This window comes from Falco punctatus, assembly GCF_963210335.1.
Source record: "Falco punctatus genome assembly, chromosome: 10".
Taxonomy (NCBI): Eukaryota; Metazoa; Chordata; class Aves; order Falconiformes; family Falconidae; genus Falco; species Falco punctatus.
Genome location: NC_137590.1, coordinates 34,097,983 through 34,116,667, shown reverse-complemented (window position 1 = coordinate 34,116,667; position 18,685 = coordinate 34,097,983). Strand labels below are relative to the sequence as shown.

Here is an 18,685-nt window from a genome sequence, read left to right as displayed (position 1 = left end):
TTTCCCCTTGAACCTGTGCCTGTGTTTTGAGCCTCCTACATGATACTGTTCCTTACCTCTTTTCTTTTTTTTCCTTCGGAACAATATTTTTGTGCTCAGTGTCTTGGGACAGGCTGCCTCTTCTTCAGAGCTTGCAGAGAAGCCGTTCAGTTCCTCGTAGACTTTTTTCCCTAATAGAACACATTTATTATCTCCAAGTCATTTCTCCAAAGCAGGGCCACCATCTGCAACTTTGATTGCATCTTTGGCATCCCTCTTTTTTCATCTGTGGGTTGCATTGTCTGAGTTTGCGGGTATGCAGCCAGCAAGCCAGCAACAAGCATGTTGAGTTAGATTTGCAGCCCACGTGTTAATTTTAAAAGCAGCAAATAAATTAAAACGAAGCATTGGATAGGCTGGGATTTGTAACAGAGCATCTGTTTGCCAGGCTCATTTCCCTCATCTCTTTCAGGCTGGGCAGGCCACAGAGAACATCAGCACTTTGACCCTTGAGTGAAAAGGAGAGGTGGCATTTCACGCTGCTGGTGAGGGTCCTGCATCCCTCCAGATGTTGTGTTTTGTGACACTGGTGACAGTATTGAGCAAATGGAGGAGCCTGGACAGTCACCAGGGTGAGCCAGCAAGGTTTTGCCTAGAAGACTGCAGACTACTGCCTGCACGGCATCTCTGCCGGAGGGAATAAAGGTGGTCTGAGGGCTCCTCTGTTACTGTGGAGAGGGCTTTTGGAGGAAAGGGTGCCCAATCTGAGACGTGTCCAAAGAGATTTGCAGAGGTGAAACTGGCTTCTGATGCCTTCACATGCAGCGACTCCCAAAGGACAGGTAGAGGGTTAATGTCCGGTAATGAGCAGCTGTACAACTTCAGTCACAGCTGGCCTCAGTATGGCAGCACTGCACGAAGATACCTCTCTTGCCTTGTTTAGTTGGCTTGGTGGCCATCCTGGGGGAGAAACAAGGCCGGAGGAAAGGGAGAACACAGAGAAAGCTCCGTCTGTGATCCTGTTGGAAGTGTCAGAGCCTCCCTTGCGGTGAACGCGTGGGAAACCCACTGCAAATCCATTTTGCTTGACACCTGAGGTTTTCTTGAAACTGTGGTCTTGCAATGGGGCATAGTGATGGGGCCAAGCCTCTTGGGTTCTTCACCTCTGCTTCTGCTAAGTGAGTTTCTGGAGGTTTCACAATCAGGTCCCTAAAACCACCTGTCCGCCGGCAGATGAAGCTCTGTGCTGGAGAAGAGGGATGGTGAAGAACATCAGGTTGTTCTTTGCAGGACACAGCTGGGTCTCTGGGTAGCACCTGTAACCTCGATGCCTACACCTGTTTTAGATCTTAGCCCTGCGAAAGCTTGCACCAAGCATCTCGGTCCTTGCTTCTGCAGGCAGAGCCTCTGTGCTGCTCAGCACACGCAGGCAGGGGAGAAGATGAGGAGATGTGCCCTCCGCCCTCCCCTACACCTTCATCCCCTCCCTGCGGGACAAAGGTAGGGTGCTGGTGCCCACTGGGGCTGGGCACTCGCTCCCCCGGCTTCCTGCGCGAGGCTGGCAGATGTTTCTTGTTTGCTGGAGCTGCGTGGCTCCGGCTACTGGGCTGGGAGCAGCTGCTGCTGCCAGGCGGAAGCACTCGGCGAGGCTTTCCTAGACAGCTTTGAACGGGAGCCAGGAGCCCTCTCGCTACAGGAGAAAATCCACGAGGTCAGGAAATACAGCGGCGGCAGCTCCAGCTCCACACTGGGGCTGTTGGCTTGGCACGCGGATCCCAGCCCTCCTCTTCCCGGCCGGTGCTCCCGAATGGCTCTCCTCCTCATCGTCTGGCTCGGCTATTTGTTTGACAGCCCTGCGTGGCTTTTCAGGGGTGCAACAGTCAACGTGCCACAGAGGTAATCAATTTGGAGAGACAGGGAAAACACCAGACAGTGACCTGGGTCAAGCTTTCAGATCTTGAAGGGCTTGCAGAAGATGGAGGAAGCGCTGTTGCTGCTCAGCGTGGGACTGGGAGGTCGCGCTTTCGAGTGTCCCTGCATTACGCTGTGGTCAGCTATGTCTGGGCTCTGCATTAGCTGCCGAGAAAGATAAACTCTTGTTTATCCTTCTCTGGAAATCCTCATGCCAGGAGGAGCTTTCACAACAACCAGTGGGCTGTAAACCTCCATCTGGTGCGTCCCAGACTGAGTGTGAAAACTTGGGGTGCCTGTTAACCATCTCTCTGGCAGGAGCCCCCACTCTTTCTTCCCTGCCTCTGTTTTTTAGGAGAGCCAGAAACATTGTCTTGGGGATGGCTGTTCCTTGAGCCAGCCCGTGCGGTGGTGGTGATGTTCCTGGCACGTTGAGGAACAGCCACCCCTGCGTCGAAACCTGCGCGTGCATCGATGAGCAGCCTCGCTCTTCCCGGGCTCGGCAGCAAAGAGTGTGATGGGGAGCTGTGAGGTCAGCTCAGGGATGGGACCAGCTGCTCAGCTCTGTAACAAAGCTTGGCCATGTGGAAATCCCCGCTTTCCCCGCAGCCTTTGGCCAGGCTGCCTCTCCTGTGGCATTAGCACGTGCTCTGATGGGCGGCTGGATCTGCGCACTCCCTGCAAAGAGGTTGCGTCATGGATCCCTTGGGGAGGGAAGCGAGCTGGTCTGAACATCGACTTTAGCCCACATTAATGCAGGCAGCCCTCACACCCAGAGCTGTCCATCGTTCCCCACACTCTCGCGCTATGTTGGGACGTTTTTGTGGCAATGGTATGAAACAGTTGGGTGGGCTGGGCTCGGCATCCTCTGCAAGCTGCAGAATCTCCCCTGCCGTTGCCAGGGCAGGGCTGGTGTGCAGAACGGTGAGGGGTTAGCCGGGGTGCCGGCACCTTCTAGGTACCGTGTGGCTGAGCAGACACCAACGGGGCAGAGTTCTCATATGTAGATTGTCTGTGCGCTGGCCGTGAGCTGTGGGGAGCAATCGTGTTTTCGCCACCCTCGTTCCCCCCGCCTCCTGGGTGGGTGCAGAGCAGGGGGATGTGGCTCTGTGTTTCTCCGGAGGAGCCAGAGCTCGGAGCTCTGGGCTGGTGATGTGCACGGCTGGCTGCTGTGTGCTTGCTCCTCCGCTGCGCAGCGGGGCTCAGCTGGGGTCCGGAGTGGGGGAAGACCCTTAAGCTGCCGTGGGTGATACCTCAGCCCCCACCTCCTGCTGCACTGTGCACCAGGGGGCTGGTGCGGCTGTGTGGGATTGTGAAGGGATAGGCCACGCAGTGCCTTCCGCCGGGGTGGTCTCGAGGGAGGACTCCCTCCTCAAGGACTCGTGTCCTCTCCTCTGCATATTGACTCCGGGCTTTTGTCACTGCCGTAGTGTGTCCCCTAGACGTGGGTGGTTGTGCAGTTCCCCTTGAGCATCATCACGGCAGCTGCTCCGTCATCAGCACCAGATGCAGAGCAAGGTCCGTCGTAGCCACTGCGGGCCTTTATTTGCAGCTGCTGTGTGTTTTGCTAGGGGTCGCAGGTCTCCCTGCTCCGTATGAAAGACGGGAGCTGGCTGCAGGTTTTCTTCAGACCCTCAAGACCCGTCTGTGTTCGGCTGTGAAGCTGTCCTGCTGCAGGAGTGACCCTCTCCCGGCCAGCAGCGTTGGTGGAGATGGTCAGCGTTCGCTCCTCGCCCCATTTCAGCCTGGCGCTGCCCCTCACGGTAGTTGTCTCTTCCCATCGGAGAGAGGTGAGAAGCCTGGGGTGGGGATCTCTCTTGGCCCAGAGGAGCAGTGTATGGAGAGGTTCATATATGTGAGGGCAACGTCTGCATGGCCAAGTAGTGCCATCACTTGGGATTGTTGCCTGGAGCCTTGCTTTCAACCTGCATCTCTTCCTTGGCCGCCAGAACAGGGGCACATTGGACTTTTCTGGGAAGCAGTGGCACCTTGGGGTATGGACCTAGGGTATCCCCTTATCTGCACCTCGTTTCCCCCACCATCACCGCTTTCCCACCGTGTTTAACGACCTTCAGCTTCTCCAGCAACCCGAAGCCCCGCTTGGTGTCGTGTTTGTGCTCTGCTTACCCTTTTGCACCACCTCCCTTACCCTTCGCCAGGATCCTGGATGCTGAGAAGGGCATGAGCGTTGTTTGCATCCCGCCACCGAGACAGCAGCTGAGGAAAGGGCTTTGGCGAGAGGCGGTTGTGTCTGGCTGCTCCCAGCTCGAGTGGGTGATTGAGCTGTCTGAGTGCTTTAAGGCTGCAGTCAGGTGGGGATTGAAGGCAGAAAGTTCTGGCCTCCTTTCCGTTACATCTTTGCTGCGTTAGCAAATGTGTCAGATGCAGGCTGGGTCTTCACCAGCACGGCTCGTACCCGGCTTCCAGGGTTTGGGGGAGCCTGGGGAGGAAGGTGGGGTGGTGTAACTGTCCGTGGGGGTGTAATCCCTGTGCAGTACTGTTGCAGGCTGTATCAAATGGTGACCGGCCGGGGGAACCGTGGGCTCGCCTTTCCCCTACCCACCGCATTTCGGGTGGCTTCCCCAGAGCTTGCAGATGACAGCTGCGGATGAGTATCTGACCCTGGGGTGACTTCGAGTGGGCAGGGGTTGCAGTCCAATGAAGGTGGATTTCTATTTAAACCTTTGGGGTTTTGTAATCTTCCTGAGTTAAAGTTCCTCTTTCTCAGTGGAGTTGGAGCAGAAATTGAAGGGAGGAGGTGGGGTGGGGGTGAATTTTCTCCTGCTGAAGGGCCATGGTGAGTACATGCTGCTGCAGAATCGTGGTTTGCTCGTCCTGACCCTAATCAGCATTCCCAATTAGCATCCTTCACGATAGCATCTCTTGCTCCCCTGTGGGGCATGCTAGCTTCATCTTGCGGGGGTGCCTGCGGTTTGAAGTTTAACGCAGCCTTGAGGGTGAAGACGTGGAGCTGGCAGCGTCCTCAGGGGGGCTGGGACGACTTCCCCCCTCCTGTGGACATCCAAACCACATTGGCCAAGGCTTTCAAATCTATCTTAACGATTTTGGATTGCCAACTTGAGATAGGCAAATCGGAGACAGTGCTGAGCACTCCTGGAAAACCAGACCTCTTAAACTGGTTGCTTTTGGTTAACACCGTCTGAACCTCCATTCTCTTATCTGTAACACTCCCTTGCCTCTTGAGTTTGCTTGGGGAATGTGTGAAGTTTGCATCCAGACTGTCAGGCTGAAGGATTGCAGCATATCACGTGATAAACGTAGTTTTGTATTCAGTTTGATGGATTGTTTTTGCCCATTTTAAAGTATCCTTTGTTATTAGCCCGGAGCGTCAGGTCAGATAGCTCTCGATGCTGCCGTTCCATGCTGCGTTTTTAGGCCAATTTTCATGCGTTTAGGTGAAGCGCTCTCACGTTTGAGACCCCAGAGCATCAGACCATAAAAACAAAAGAAAGACAGTGGGTCCTGGAGGCACAGGACGGGGTGACAGGCTGAAATGGGGTAATTTCCTCTGGCCAGATTTCCAGGGTAGTCAGTGTGCTGGGTGGGAAGAAGGTAAGAAAGCCCTTGACCCTTGGGACATACGGGCCATCCCACCATCTCCCCGTTTCCAGGCCAGGGTGGTACACCTGCAAACGTGAGAGGAGAGACCAGGGTGGTCATACGGCAGAATACCCTGCAGTGGCAATTTCTTGGACAATTTCATAAAGCTGCATTAAAAGCAACATCGCATCCCCGATGGCTTACTGGTTTTCACCCCAAGGAGCGAGGGATGGCTCTTTGCCATCCAAAACAGCGGTGAAGTGAGTTTACCTTGTCCCATCATCCATCCCTACCGAAGTAAAGCAACTTAAAAGACCATTAAAACCTTAGGGGGTGCATCCCTTCGCCTCTGCCTTGCAGAGTAGGTACCTCTGCGTTACAGCGCGCTGGATCCAAGACCTCGGTGTCTCTAACTCACAGCATTTGAGTGCTCCTGGGACGTGCAGGAGACATTGGGAACGCGTGGTGCCCAAGGAATGAGGCTGTGCTTTGTGGATTTCTGGCTTTCCCAGCAGAAGAGGGGGGCTGACCCCACAGCCCTGCCGCAGAGCGGGGGGCGACGGGGAGGGACCCCCTCTCCTAACACGGTGGCCGTTTCTCCTTGCAGGTGGTGGTGCTCCTGGAAGTCCTGAGCTGGGGTCGGCTGGAAGATGACTGAATATAAGCTGGTGGTGGTGGGAGCTGGTGGTGTCGGGAAGAGTGCTTTGACGATACAGCTCATTCAGAACCATTTCGTTGATGAGTATGACCCCACGATAGAGGTAAGCTGATCTGGGCATGGGGTCTGTGTCTGTCTGCATGTTTTCCTTTTGCTCCTCTCAACTCAGAGCGTGCTCACCTTGGTCTCGGGTCTGAACTTGAGCAGGGATGTTCCTCTTGAGTCGCTACACATGTGTTTGGAGGTCACAGTGAGCAGCCTGTGCCTCCTGCGGAAGGACAGCAGTGTCTGCTGAAGAGAGACGGCCAGGGAGGCAGAGCGGGAGGCAGCAGAAGCGGGCAGAGCCAGGCAGGGGCTGAGAAGTCCTACTTTCTGATGAGATGGCAGCATACGGAGGGGTTAAAGGTTTGGGATTGAAGAACCATTTTGTGCCTGTGCTTCCATTTCTCCTCCTGTGAAACCAGAGTAAATGTACTGACTTTTTGTGCAGGATGTTTTGAGACTTACTGATGAAATGGGTTTTCTCCGAGCTTGGTCGTATTATGTATGTCCTGCAGTTTGAGCGAGACGTGCTGAGCAGCTGAACTGTTGCGGTTCCTAGAGTGCTGCCTCTGCTCCATCGTGAGTTCAAGGTTGATGTATGGGTCTCATGGTCAGCGTGGATGGCGGGTAGCGATGGCCTGTTTAGCTCCACACCCTGCCTGGGGAAGCAGGCAGGGACCCTGTGCTCCTCCGGGCTGTGCAGAGAGGAGGTCTAGTCTTCGATATCCATTGTGCTTTTTTTTTTTTTTTACTTTTAAAAACCATATTCTGTTCTCCGTCTGCTTTCACTGTTGCTAGCAAGATGCTAATTACTCCCTGCATGACTTACACCTTCGTTTGGGGGAAATGTGGGCAGCCATCACTGCTCTGCACAACGAGTAAGTCCACCCTGGGAAGGCAGATTACAGCACTGTCATGCCTCTTGGACAATAACCTCCCTGTCTGCAGTCCTGAAGGATTCTATACCAGATGTGTATAAATGCAGCTGTGGTTGCTGCAGTTATTATTACCATAATGGCTAAAAGGCCCCAGCTGGGATCAGAAATCTATTCTGGTAGGTGTTGTATGTGTAGTCCCCACCCTGAAGAGCTTGCAACTTAAGTAAACAAGCAAAACAAGGCTCGGTAGAAAGGCAGAAATAGTCTTACAATCCTACAGACAGGAAGGAGAGAAAGCACTTAAAAGCACGTGCCATTACGTCATTTGGCCAAGGTCACCTAGAAAGCCCGCGGCAGAGACTGGAATTTAGTTTAAGGGCTCCGGAGCCTCGGTGCTGCACCTTGTGTACGGATGCAGTTGCCTTCTTCCCCAGCCCCTCTACCCTCTCGTGCTTGTCACCAGTAGCATCGTCTGCTTTTCTCAGAAACCAGTTCCAGGTTAGTTTTGGCAAGAGAAATGCTGATGGAGAGCAGCCTCCCTGGGGAGATGTCTGCATGGACGGGTCCTCTCTTGGACCGTAGGGTGGGCAGAGGCAGCTCTGACCCAGTGATACGGTGGGTTTTAGCATCCTGATATTTTTTGTCTTCAGTTGCCTGCCCCCTGTACGTACTCTGCTGGAAATTTTCTTCATGTAAACAGGCAGTGGGGAATGTAAACCTTGCATGGCATTTCCCAGCACCCCCTCCTCGCCCTGCCCACCCCTGCATGCCCCCAGAGACGCCTGCGCTCCTCCGCTGTTCCCCCTTCAGCCCCACTCTGCTCTTCTCCTCCTCTTCCAAAAGCAGCAGCTCTTCACTCCTGGTGCTTTTCCACCTGCAGGTCCCACCAGCCCTGATGCCTTTGCAGCTCCCTTGGTCGTGCCCCGCATCCACTCCTTCCCAGCCATCTTCTCACTCATTCCAGGGTGACGCCTTTTAATTATGCTTCGTTTTATGAGGATTTAGGACGCACACAGAGTTACCTGCCAGCCATCTGAATGTGACCAACAAACCACCCTCCTGTGACTAAGCTGCTTTGGATCATGCCCAGGAGCTGACTCTGACTGTTCAGCCGGCTAACAAACAGCACAGCAATGCTGAAATGAGCAGGATAAAAGGAGGAGAAAAAAAAAAAAAAAAGAAAAAAAAAAAGTGTACGAGCATGGAGCACAGGCGTTACCCATCACTGAAATGAATCAAGCGCAGGTTGTGCTGCAAAGTGGGGTGCGAGCGGGTCGGGGTGCACCAAGAGGAACCTGCCCAGGGCAGGAGGGGTGGAGAAGTGAGTTTGTCCTCTCTCTGGGGCAGACCCTGACTGCGTGGCTGCTCCCCTCCTGCACGCCTGGGTCTCTAGTGCAAACGTCTGCCTTTGTAACTCAGTGCCGGCCGACCTGCTACAGCGTGCACCCACACGCCTGCTCTGGGGCTGCTGAGGAGCATTGAGACCTTTATTTTGGGAACAGGAGGGCCAAGGCACCAAGGAAATGTGCGCCACTGGCAGCGTCCTGTGGTGAGCGAGCGGGATGGAGTGAAGAGTCAGACTGCATCGAGAAATTCTTCAGTTTGTCTTCCAGCTTTTAGCAGTCACCTAGTGATGGGCTTCCCGAGGCTTTGGTCGTATCCTGACCGTAGTGTTTAACAAATGGACCTCTTGGCCCGCTCCCTTAGCACACCGAGGTGTTCCCAGCATCCGTCTGGGATCCCCCGGCTGAACCCCAAGCAGACGTTGTTTCTGCCGCCTGGCACTTCACAGCTGGGTCCGGCCCCTTCCCTGGCGCCCAGAGGTGGGGTGGGACATGGGGTCTGCACGGGAGCAGTGAGGCCACAGGGTGCCAGTGGCCAGACCAGCGGGCTGGTGGCATCTACCTCTGCAGCAGCCACCGGGTCACCCAGCAGCACGGCGGGGCCGGCTGGGCTGCCATCCCCAGCATCCCCCCAGCTGGGCACGGGGCAGAGGTGGGGAGAGCTTGTCCCTTTCCTTTGGGGAGTGGGCTGCAGAGCATCCTCTGCAAGACTGGTAGCGCCTTCGCTTTGCGAGCGAGCTGGCTGGCCTTAGGGGCAGGCTGTTGGTGACCTGAGCCGAGGTGTGGGATCGCTTCTCCTTGGGCGTGCTGTCTGCTGGTGGCACCGCCTTAGCTGGGACTTAGCAATGAATTGTGACCGCGTGTGCCGAGGGGCTGCTCCTCGGGACACAAGAGGGGGGTGGTCTGCTGGGAAGAGCAGGCGCTGGCGGCCCCTTTGCCGGTCCCTGCCAGACACTGGGACCCTAGAGGTGGAACCAGTGCCCTTCTCCCTTGCGCCAAGGAGGCTCCAGATACATTATTGATTGGAAATGGGAGTGCATCCCCACAGGGCAGCCTGCCAGTTGCCTTCAGAGCGGCTGGCTGAAAGCCAGCCCATCACTCCACACTTACTCCCGGTGGGTCAGCAGTCCCCTTTTTGGGAAGGCACAGCCAAGAAGGTCATGGCAGAATACATCTCATCTCCTCATTGTGTGGCCCTCTCCACAAGGTGAGGGTAGACTTTAATTAGCCCCAGTAGATGACGACATAGTAATGAACCAAAGGCTTGGCCCCATTCCCTTTCTGTGCTGCTGCTGCTCCTGTCGGTGACCTTTGCTGCGTCGGCTGTTTGTCTGCAGACCTGCAGAGCTCATCTGATAACATTGTTGTGGTCGTTGGAAGTGCAGCAGACATTTGAATTAATTTTAAACTGCAGCCGTAGCCTCTGCGAGTGGCTGCAAAGCGCTGTGGCGGTCATACTGCTGACTCTCACCATTCTTGTGCCTTTGGTTTTGGCTTCCTTCTCTTGCTGAGAGCGGAGGATGCTGTGCCGTACCCAGGGGACGGCTGCCGGAGAGGGAGGAGGCAGTTGCTCTGTGCAGGGGCTGCCCCAGCACAGCAGCATCCCTGCTGATGAAACTGGGGAGAGGCGTGGTGGGGAGGAGTGGTGCTTGGAGGAGCCTGCCTTGAAAATGGAACTTTTAGAGGGATACTCAGTGATTTCCAGGTCTTCTCACATCTGCGATAAGTTGCGATTGCTTCTGCTGCAAGGGAAAAAAAAATCCCAACTTCAAAGGATAGTCCTTGCCTCTCCTGGAGCCCTCTGGGCACAGACTGGTTGTGGGAAACACCCTCCTCACAGTGTGGTTGGGGGGGGGGTCTCGTGTTTGAAGCAGAGGTTTACTGTCAAGCAGTTCGCAGCCTTACTGGTGGCTTATCACCTCTGGTGCCCGATGGGAGATGCGTTGAAGGCGCCGGCTTTGCGGGTGATCTTGAACACCTTCCAGCCCCACGGACTGCAGGTGGTGGTTGCTGGAAGCTCTGGGTGGCCAGAGCCGCCTTTCCCGGGTGTCCCCTTCCAGCACCCAGGCAGGGCGGCAGCAGAAGGGATCAGCTGGGACTAAATAAGGCTTAGGAAAATAGTTACTGAGGGCCGTGTGGTGTGGCAGGGACAAAGCTGCCCCTGGTCTGCTAGCGGCAGGGCTGGGAATGGGGAGAGCAAGGCAGGGGCTGTCTGCTCTGTGGCTCTGCCAGAGAAAGGGAAACGTGCTCAGCTGTTCCCTTCTTCCATTTTTTTTTTCTTTTTCTTCTTTTCCCTTTCCCTCCCATTTTTGAAACAGGTTGAGTCGGCTGTTTAATGGGAGCTGAAACTGAGCAGAGTGGGACTTGGCATCTTCCCAGGGATGCACTTGCTGCATCCCTTCACCTGGCCAGACCCGTGCCCTCCCTTAATGCATCCTCCTGCCTTTCTCTCCCTCTCCTGGCCTCCAGGATTCCTACAGAAAGCAAGTCGTCATCGATGGAGAGACCTGCTTGTTAGACATCTTGGATACCGCAGGGCAGGAAGAGTACAGTGCCATGAGGGACCAGTACATGAGAACGGGGGAAGGATTCCTCTGCGTCTTCGCCATCAATAACACCAAGTCCTTTGAAGACATTCACCAGTACAGGTTGGTATCCTGGAGGGGCCCCTTCCCTCATGCCTGGTGCGAGGGGGAGGCCTCGCTGCACCCTCCCGCCCTCCCTTTTAGATCAGCCCCCGCGGTGGATGCGCTGGCTGCCAGCAAAGACCATTAGCTCAAGTGGCCGTTCCCCAGGGAAGAGACGGAGCAGACGGCTAATGTCAGTGACTCCAATAAAACCCATCCGAAGGGATTGCTCGTGGCCTTTGGGGACTCGGTAATGTAATGTTGAAGTGTTTATGGTGACTAAAGAGAGAGCTGATCCTCTGTGACCCCCTCCCTTCCCTCCCTAATTAATGGAATTGCTTTGTTAGTGCAGTCGATCTCAGGGAGTTGTGCAGGGCTGGGAGCTGGGAGAGGAGGTGGGGAAGGGCCGGGAGAGCTGCTTCCCTGCCCGCAGCCCCTGCGGCGAGGCGGGGGGCACTCCTGGCCCACCGCGGGGGCACTCCTGGCCCGCCGGAGCTCGCTTGCCACCAGGGCAAGGACGGAGCAGGAGGAGCGGCAGAGCCCCGGGCCGGGGCTTCGCGAGAGGACGTGCTGGGGGAGCAGTGGCAGAGCAGGGACCCCCATCCTGGCGTGCTCCTGCTTTGCCTGCACCCAGGCTACCCAGCCTGCTTCCCCCCGCTGCTGCCATCATCCCCGCAGAGCTGGAGCACCAAGATACAGAAACGCAGCGGGAGCCTTCCCTGGTTACCCTGGCTTAGGAGGGATCTCTCTGCTTTCTGCCTTTTTCCGAGGCTTAGCTGTGGTGGGAGGCGCGTTGCAGAGGATGCAGGAGGTGGCTGTGCCTGTCCCCGCTCTGCGCTGCCCACCAAGGGACCCGGATCCCGCGGCATAGACCCGGCTCTGGGGTAATCCTGCCGCTCCGGGCGCAGGCGCAGCCCTTCCTCGCTCCGTAGGCAGAGATGCTGCTCTGAGCTGTCGAGAGGCCTCGGTCTTTGGCTAGAAGGTGTGTTTGGCGTAATACCTATACGGCCGGACTAACTTGGCTTGTTTTAGCTGAACCGGAGGACAAAGGATGGGATTTTCCTAAAGCACCTGAGGGATTCAGCAGCATTCATCCTTGCACTGGGGCCGGTGCCTGTGAATCACTCGCAGGATGGCTTGATTTCAAGCCCCAGTTTTAATCATGATGTAAATCACTGGCTTTCATCTTGTTTCGCCTCTGCTCTTTGTGTTTGCACTTTTAAAAGAATATTCCCCAGAGAAATGCCAGCTCTCCCCGGTTAGTAACCATTAGGAGGTATCTCTTTTCAGCTAAGTGTAGCCTGTGCACTAAATTTAGTACTTGCATTTGCTGATCAGGATGTTACGTGGAACATTTAAGTGGCTTTATGGCATATCACACATATAGTCAGACTTCATTTCTATGTTCTGCTACATTAAAAAAGGAGATTGATTATTTTTTTTGGCGTGTGTGTGTTACATGTCCAGCTGCTTTTGGATGGAAATTTGAATTTGATTAAAATGCAGAAATCAGCATTTACCTAATGCTTTTGTTAGTTAAATAAACTCAAGTTAAATATTCTGAATGCATGAGGAAGAAAAAAAAAATAAAAAAAGCTGTTCTGCATCTGAAGTTAAATGATTTATTAAGCAGGGAAAGTTGTTATCTACCAGGAGGGAACGGAATGGATTGTTTGTGGTCATAGTGGCCTTTCAGATTTTTAGAAGTGGTAGATCTCATCTTCGCCCACCTAGGTTTAAGTCTGAGGCTGGAATGAAGACGCGAGCATTGCAGCCTTTTTGCTTCCCAGTTGGTTTCTCAACTTTGAATGACCTGAACTAAACTGAACGGAAGCGAATGCTGCCTGCGCATCTGCAGGGAAGGCTACGGCTGCCAAAAGCTGGTTTATCAGCTCAGCAAACTCGGGTTGCAGAGGATTTTTTCTTTTTATTCCCATTCAGGGGGATGACTTGATCTAAAATGTTGGAAATAACACAGGTGACTGCTCAAGGACTCATTTTTATTCAGCTTAAACTGTCTTAAGCTCATGTCTTAATACAGATTGTCATGATCTCAAGTTGTGTTTATAAATAGTCGCATTTAAAGAGCAGAAGTGTATTTAGTTTTCGTTTCCAAAAGTGCCCTAGCTAGTTTGCTGTTTACTCGGTTAACGTGCTGTGGTCATTTATGTTCTGCTGGAAGCCCAACACCAGGCGCCGGGCAGGAACGAAGCAGAGCTGTTAATTCTTGACGAAGAAACTGGTGGGGAGTGTCCCGGAGCTGCCCCCCCGGTGCCTTTTCTCCCTTCACTTTAGCACTTTTTACTCTTGCAGGGAGCAGATCAAGAGGGTGAAAGACTCAGATGATGTTCCCATGGTGCTGGTGGGAAATAAATGTGACCTGCCAGCCCGGACAGTGGAGACCCGGCAAGCGCAGGACCTGGCCCGGAGTTACGGGATCCCCTACATAGAAACCTCTGCCAAAACCAGACAGGTAGGAGGAGGCTTGTAAACAAAATCTTTTCTTTTTTCTCCAGCGCTGTCCTGGAGAGCCGGGAACGGGCAGACAGATGGGTGCAAGGGCTGGGGTTAGTTGGTTCCTTGAGGCTAAACGCTCCATCGGGACGTTCCCTTCCCTTCCCTTCCCTCCCTGTCCAGGCTGGAGCCTCCAGTCTGGAGAACTGCATAATCCCTTTGGCAGCAGTGGAGGCAAGATGCTGTCTCAGGGGTTTCTCCAGGGCTCTGGACTAACCCCCACAGCAGGTCAGCTAACCTCAGGGGACCGGGCCAGCCTCACCCACGGTCTGTTTTGGCAGACCTGCAGGCAGAATGTGCCAGCGCTGGAAGGACCCTGTGGGGCTCCCAGAGCACAGAGGTGGGAGTGGAGCAGATGATACCTTCCGTGGGCTAGTGGTGGCTTTTCTCATGGGCGCTGGATCTCCTGGCAGGCTGCTGAAAGCTGATGCATCTCAAGGACTTCAGAGCTCCTTGGCCTCGTGGTGGCTCACTCAATCTCACTCTCTGTTTGGGGGCCACGCTAAGATCCCTGTTAAATCTTCCCAGCTTGGTTTTGTGCTTTAACTGCCATCTGCCCTGCTGGAAGACAGCGCTAGGGACACCAAGCTGGGGAGCAGAGCTCTTCCCTCTCCCCACTGTCCCCTCCCGAAGCGGGCAGCCGCTTGAAGTGATGCTTTTCTTCCAGGGCGTTGAAGATGCCTTCTACACCTTGGTGCGGGAGATCCGGCAGCACAAGCTGCGCAAACTGAATCCCCCAGACGAGAGCGGCCCCGGCTGCATGAACTGTAAATGTGTGATATCGTGACTGCGGTGAGTGCTGGAAGCAGGCGAATGGGGTGCAGCGGGGTTAGAGTGGAAGCAGGGCAGGAGGCGACTGCAGGCGCGCTCATCTGCAACCAAATGCAGCAGAAACAATTTTCAGCAACGGGTATTTTTTAAGGAAATGCTTTTTTGACTGAAACAGCATTTTTCTGTCAAAACATGGGTAAGTCAAAATTCCCACTTTCCTGAGGAAGCGTGTAGGAAGAAAGGATTGTTTACTCCCCCCCCCCTCATTTTGTGGAACAAAAATTCTACGGAACGGATTAAAAAAGCCCATGTGTTTTGTCGTGCTTTCCCCAGGAAAGCTCCTTCCCGTGCTGCCCCACTGAAAGGGGAGTTAAGCTGGTGTTACAGGTGTGCAGCTCACTGCGTGTCCACCACGCTGGCCCTAGAAAAGTTCAGATGAAGAGCTGGGTGAGCACGTTGCCTCCTGAGAAACTCCTGTAAATTCCCTCGTCCTAAAGCTTCGGAGCAGACCTGCCTCACTGTGAAAGTCCCGTGTTCCTCAGAAGCATCTTCCCCATTAGGTGCATCCGCTGGGATATTTGGAACTGTGGCAATGTTGAGAATTAGCCATAAGGGGGCTGTTCTGCTTTCATAAATCGTGTGTGCTGGAGCCAGAAACAGGGTTTTTCAGATGGTCCGTGTTCACTTGCCTGTTCTTCTTCTTTTTCTTTCCATGTTGGTGGTTTTGTGGGGTTTTTTTGGGAAGGATGAGTATTTAAATCATTGCAATTCTGCTGGGTAGCAGTGAGGGAGAGCTCCTCTTGGTGTCCCTGTGTGAGCTGGATGGCCTTAAGCCAAACGCCTGGGAACATCTGGCTGTGTGACCAGTTCCTTCCATGGCAGAAACGGAGGGAGGCAACTGGGAGAGAGCGCGCGGGGGAGATGTACATCTAAGGCCACCTGGGACTGGGGTGTGGGAGAAAACCGTGCACAGACATTGCCCTCAATGTCTTTTGGGGGGGTCTCCCAAGCACCTGGCCTGGCCCTTCACCCCTTTACACAACCGCTGGGAGTCCTAAGGCGAAGCACATTGTCTCTAGAGGTGGTGCTAAGAGGGTCTTGCTGAAGGTGGAAGGGGGCAGCTGGTTTTTCTCCGTTGCTTTTTGAGCCAAAGGCTGTGAGCGCAGCAGAGCTCTTCCCCGAGGAAAAAAAATCAAAATGCTGGCAGTGCTCGCTTCCTCTGAGCAAAAAACCAGGCGAGCACCCCACCCCTCTGCTCCCCGCCGAGGCGCGCGAGGTCTCCGGGGGGCCCAAGCTGAGTGCTGTGCCCAGCGCACTTATCACTGCTAGGAGGGGTTTCCAGATGTTCGGGTCTTCCAGATGTTCGGGAGCATTTCCTCCGGATGGGGATGTGAGCTCGGGGCTCGTTTCCTGCTCTGGCTCACAGCTGAGGGCGCGGGCTGGCGGATGCTGCTGCTCCCCTGCACCGATGGCCAGAAGCCGGGTCCTTGTCGCAGCCCGGTGGCAGTGCCGGCAGGGGCCGTGCCTTCAGATCGGGGGGGTGTGGGGCAGGGGGGGAACGTGCAGGGAATGCGTGTTCCGTGCTGAGCCGGGTCCACACCTCCGGGGCCTGTGTAGCCCTTTGCTTTCCCTCTGTGGGCTCTAGCAGGGTCATCCCGAAACGTGCAGGGTGGGCGACGGAAACAGCCCCCGCTGGTCCTGAGGGCGAGTGGGCGCTGACGAGTGTCCTTGTTTGGTTTCAGCTGACTGGACCGCGTCTTGGAGAGGTTCCCACTGTGCCAAGCGCAAGGAAAGAGGTGAAGCGAAGGAAGAAGCAAGTGGATTCAGGGGAGGAGTACAGGGGGAGGGGGAGAGGAAGAGGAGGAGGAAGAGGACAGGGGGAGCATGAGCCCCTCCAAGGACTATCTCGCACTTCACCCAAGCCTGCGGCAAACGACGTTTTTTCTTTTCCTATCCCCTCCTCCTTTGGCCTCCTCCCACCCCGGCAACTGTACAAAGCCACAGATTGAATCACAGTAAATTATTATTTGATGGTCTCAACAAACCGTCTCGCTGGCTGTGTCCTCCTTCCAGAGGCGCTGCTGCTGGTGCTCCGGGAGGATCGCTGGTGGGACGGCGGGGAGGGGAGGGCGCTGAGATTCGCTCTCCATGGACCGAGGCCATGCTGTAGACCGTGAAGGCGATCGGGATAGAGCTGTCTTTGTCTCCGGCAAGTCATCGTCATGTCCCCGTCCCCCCAGTCCACCTGAAACTCTTTGCTGGCCCCGAGTTTTGGTGGCGTGGAAGAGCGCAGCCCATTGAAGCCTGTCCTTGGCGCTCCCCTGGGTGCTTTGCCGTCAGCCTAGTCCTTGTGGTATTTCTTATTTTTTTATGGCCTTAGATGTGATACCTGGAAGGGAAGAAGCATCAGGGAGGAGATCTGAGAGCTGGGTTCACCTCAGCTGGTGCCATTTGGTTGCTTCCTTGATTTTTTTTCTTTTTTTTCCAGGCAGCTCTTTCTGGCACAGCACCTCTCAAATGTTTATGTGCTCCAGAGGTAGAATTAGGCCTTTCTGCTCCCCTATAGCACCCATCTAACACTAACACCTGCACAGCACATAGACCTTGGGCTGCTCCAGTCTGTCAGCACTGCGTAATGGTATTCAGATCCTCGTCTGCCCTGTTGTGCACAGCTTAATTACTGGTGAGCATGTAGCAGAAGGGCTCTCCGGCGCTGCAGACAGCTGTCTGGCTGCTCAGCAACTAGGACGAAAGGATGCAGACTTCCAGTCCCTGGGTTTAGAGTACGTAAGAGTTTTTTGGATAAGGACTGATCAACTGGGAAGCCGGTTTTCAATGAGCCTTGGGATTTTTGCCTGGGGGCTGACCAGCTTCTCTCACCTGCCTTTTGCTCGCAGGGCCAGGGCAAGGCGTTGCACTCGGTGCAGCAGGCAGCTTGCTGCTTGCCGCCTTTCCCTCTCCCAAGCCATTGCGCAGGCTAATTTAGCTGGCACCCAGAGTGAAGAGCATCACAGGGGGAAGGCGATCCAGCCAAGTGTGGTGGGCAGCTGCGCTGCACAGGCTCGCCCAGGCCTGCAAAGGCACACCGGGTTCAGCAGCCGAGGCTGGCAGGGGTTGGGAGCAGCGAGGGCAGCGTGAGTCACAGGGCAAAGCGGGTACAAAGACCCCCCGGTCACCCCAGCATGCAGCCACAGCCCACCAGGGGTTCCCAGCATCCGTGCGGGCAGCCTCCCGTCCCACCCCTCATCTTCTGTCATGCCAGGCAGCAGCAGAAGCAAACTGCAGCGCTGCTCGGAGTTGCTGCCTTTGCTTTTGGCCTGGGCAAGACGAGACTTGCGCTCATGCCTTGTGTTTTGTACTTGCCTGCTCCGACGTGCCGCGGGGCACAGCCCTCACCCTGGCTGCAGCTGCCTGGCACCCGGTTCCTGCGGGAGAAGGGCTGATCCCGGCTCGAGTAGGAGCAGTCACCCGAGGGAAAAGCTGCCCTGCCTTGAGCTGGCTGTGCTGTTTGCAGCGGCACCTGCCTCGCGCTGGAGGAGTGGTGAAGATGCTGCAGCTGCTCTTGGATGGTGGGGCTGGACCAGAGGCTCCCCGAAAACCTCCCAACCCGAGCTGCTTCAAGCATGAAGCCTGGCAGCGTGGGTTTGGTTGCTTGGGGGAACTGCAGGCAGGGCCCAGGGCCGGGCTGCTCCCGTCTTTGCAGAAGATGATGACTAAAAGCCTTAATGGTAAGTGGGTGGGTTGATGGGGGGGGACCCGTGCTTGATGCTGTTAACTGCACGAGGAACCCGGTGCTGTTTCTGCCACAGAGCTTAGCTGGAGGCCCTCGGGTGGGGAGTAACGCTGTGTTTGGGGCTCTGGATGGCTCTAACCCCGAAGAGTATCTGCTCATTTCTGGTTGGGAGCCAGAAACTGCAGTTTGGGACCGTGAGCCGTGGTCGGGCAAGCTGAGGAGCACCGGGGAGCACCGGGGAGAGGCGTTCTCAGGGGGCAGGCACGGCTTGGCGAGGGCGGCGCTGGCTGCAATACGAAGTCCTTCAGCCCTTTGGTCGGGAGCAGGAAGCAGAAGTACGAGCATCCCCCTTCAGAGGGGTTTCTGCACCCCTCAGGGCGAGGTTTTCCAGCTTGCTCAGGAAAGCTCTGGGTCTGGTCAAGTCCCGTGTGTTACCGTGGCTTGTGCTGGTGTCTTCTAGTTGCACGATCCTGTTGCTTCCTTGGGCTGCTCCTCATGGGTGTTGCACCGAGGGGAGCCGAAGATGAGCTGTTTCATCAGCATCTCAGCGGTCAGTGCCGGTGTTTAGCAGCACACCACCAGGCACCAGCCAGGCTTTTCTCCCTGGTGGAAGAGCCTAGTTGACATCTCACAGCTTTGACCTGCTGTACGCTTCAAGCGGTTCCAGA

At 55.3% G+C, this 18,685-nt stretch overlaps 1 protein-coding gene across 1 annotated transcript in view; it reads left to right on the top strand.

The window, feature by feature from the left end:
* HRAS (HRas proto-oncogene, GTPase) overlaps nucleotides 1–16,328 on the top strand; it is a 43,984-nt gene extending 27,656 nt beyond the window's left edge. The window contains exons 2-6 of the mRNA XM_080405574.1: nucleotides 6,059–6,212; nucleotides 10,842–11,020; nucleotides 13,313–13,472; nucleotides 14,181–14,305; nucleotides 16,027–16,328. Coding sequence (XP_080261700.1) covers nucleotides 6,102–6,212; nucleotides 10,842–11,020; nucleotides 13,313–13,472; nucleotides 14,181–14,300 — 570 coding nt within the window. The 5' untranslated portion in view covers nucleotides 6,059–6,101 and the 3' untranslated portion in view covers nucleotides 14,301–14,305; nucleotides 16,027–16,328. The remainder of the gene's footprint in view (nucleotides 1–6,058; nucleotides 6,213–10,841; nucleotides 11,021–13,312; nucleotides 13,473–14,180; nucleotides 14,306–16,026) is intronic.
* Nucleotides 16,329–18,685: the final 2,357 nt, after the last annotated feature.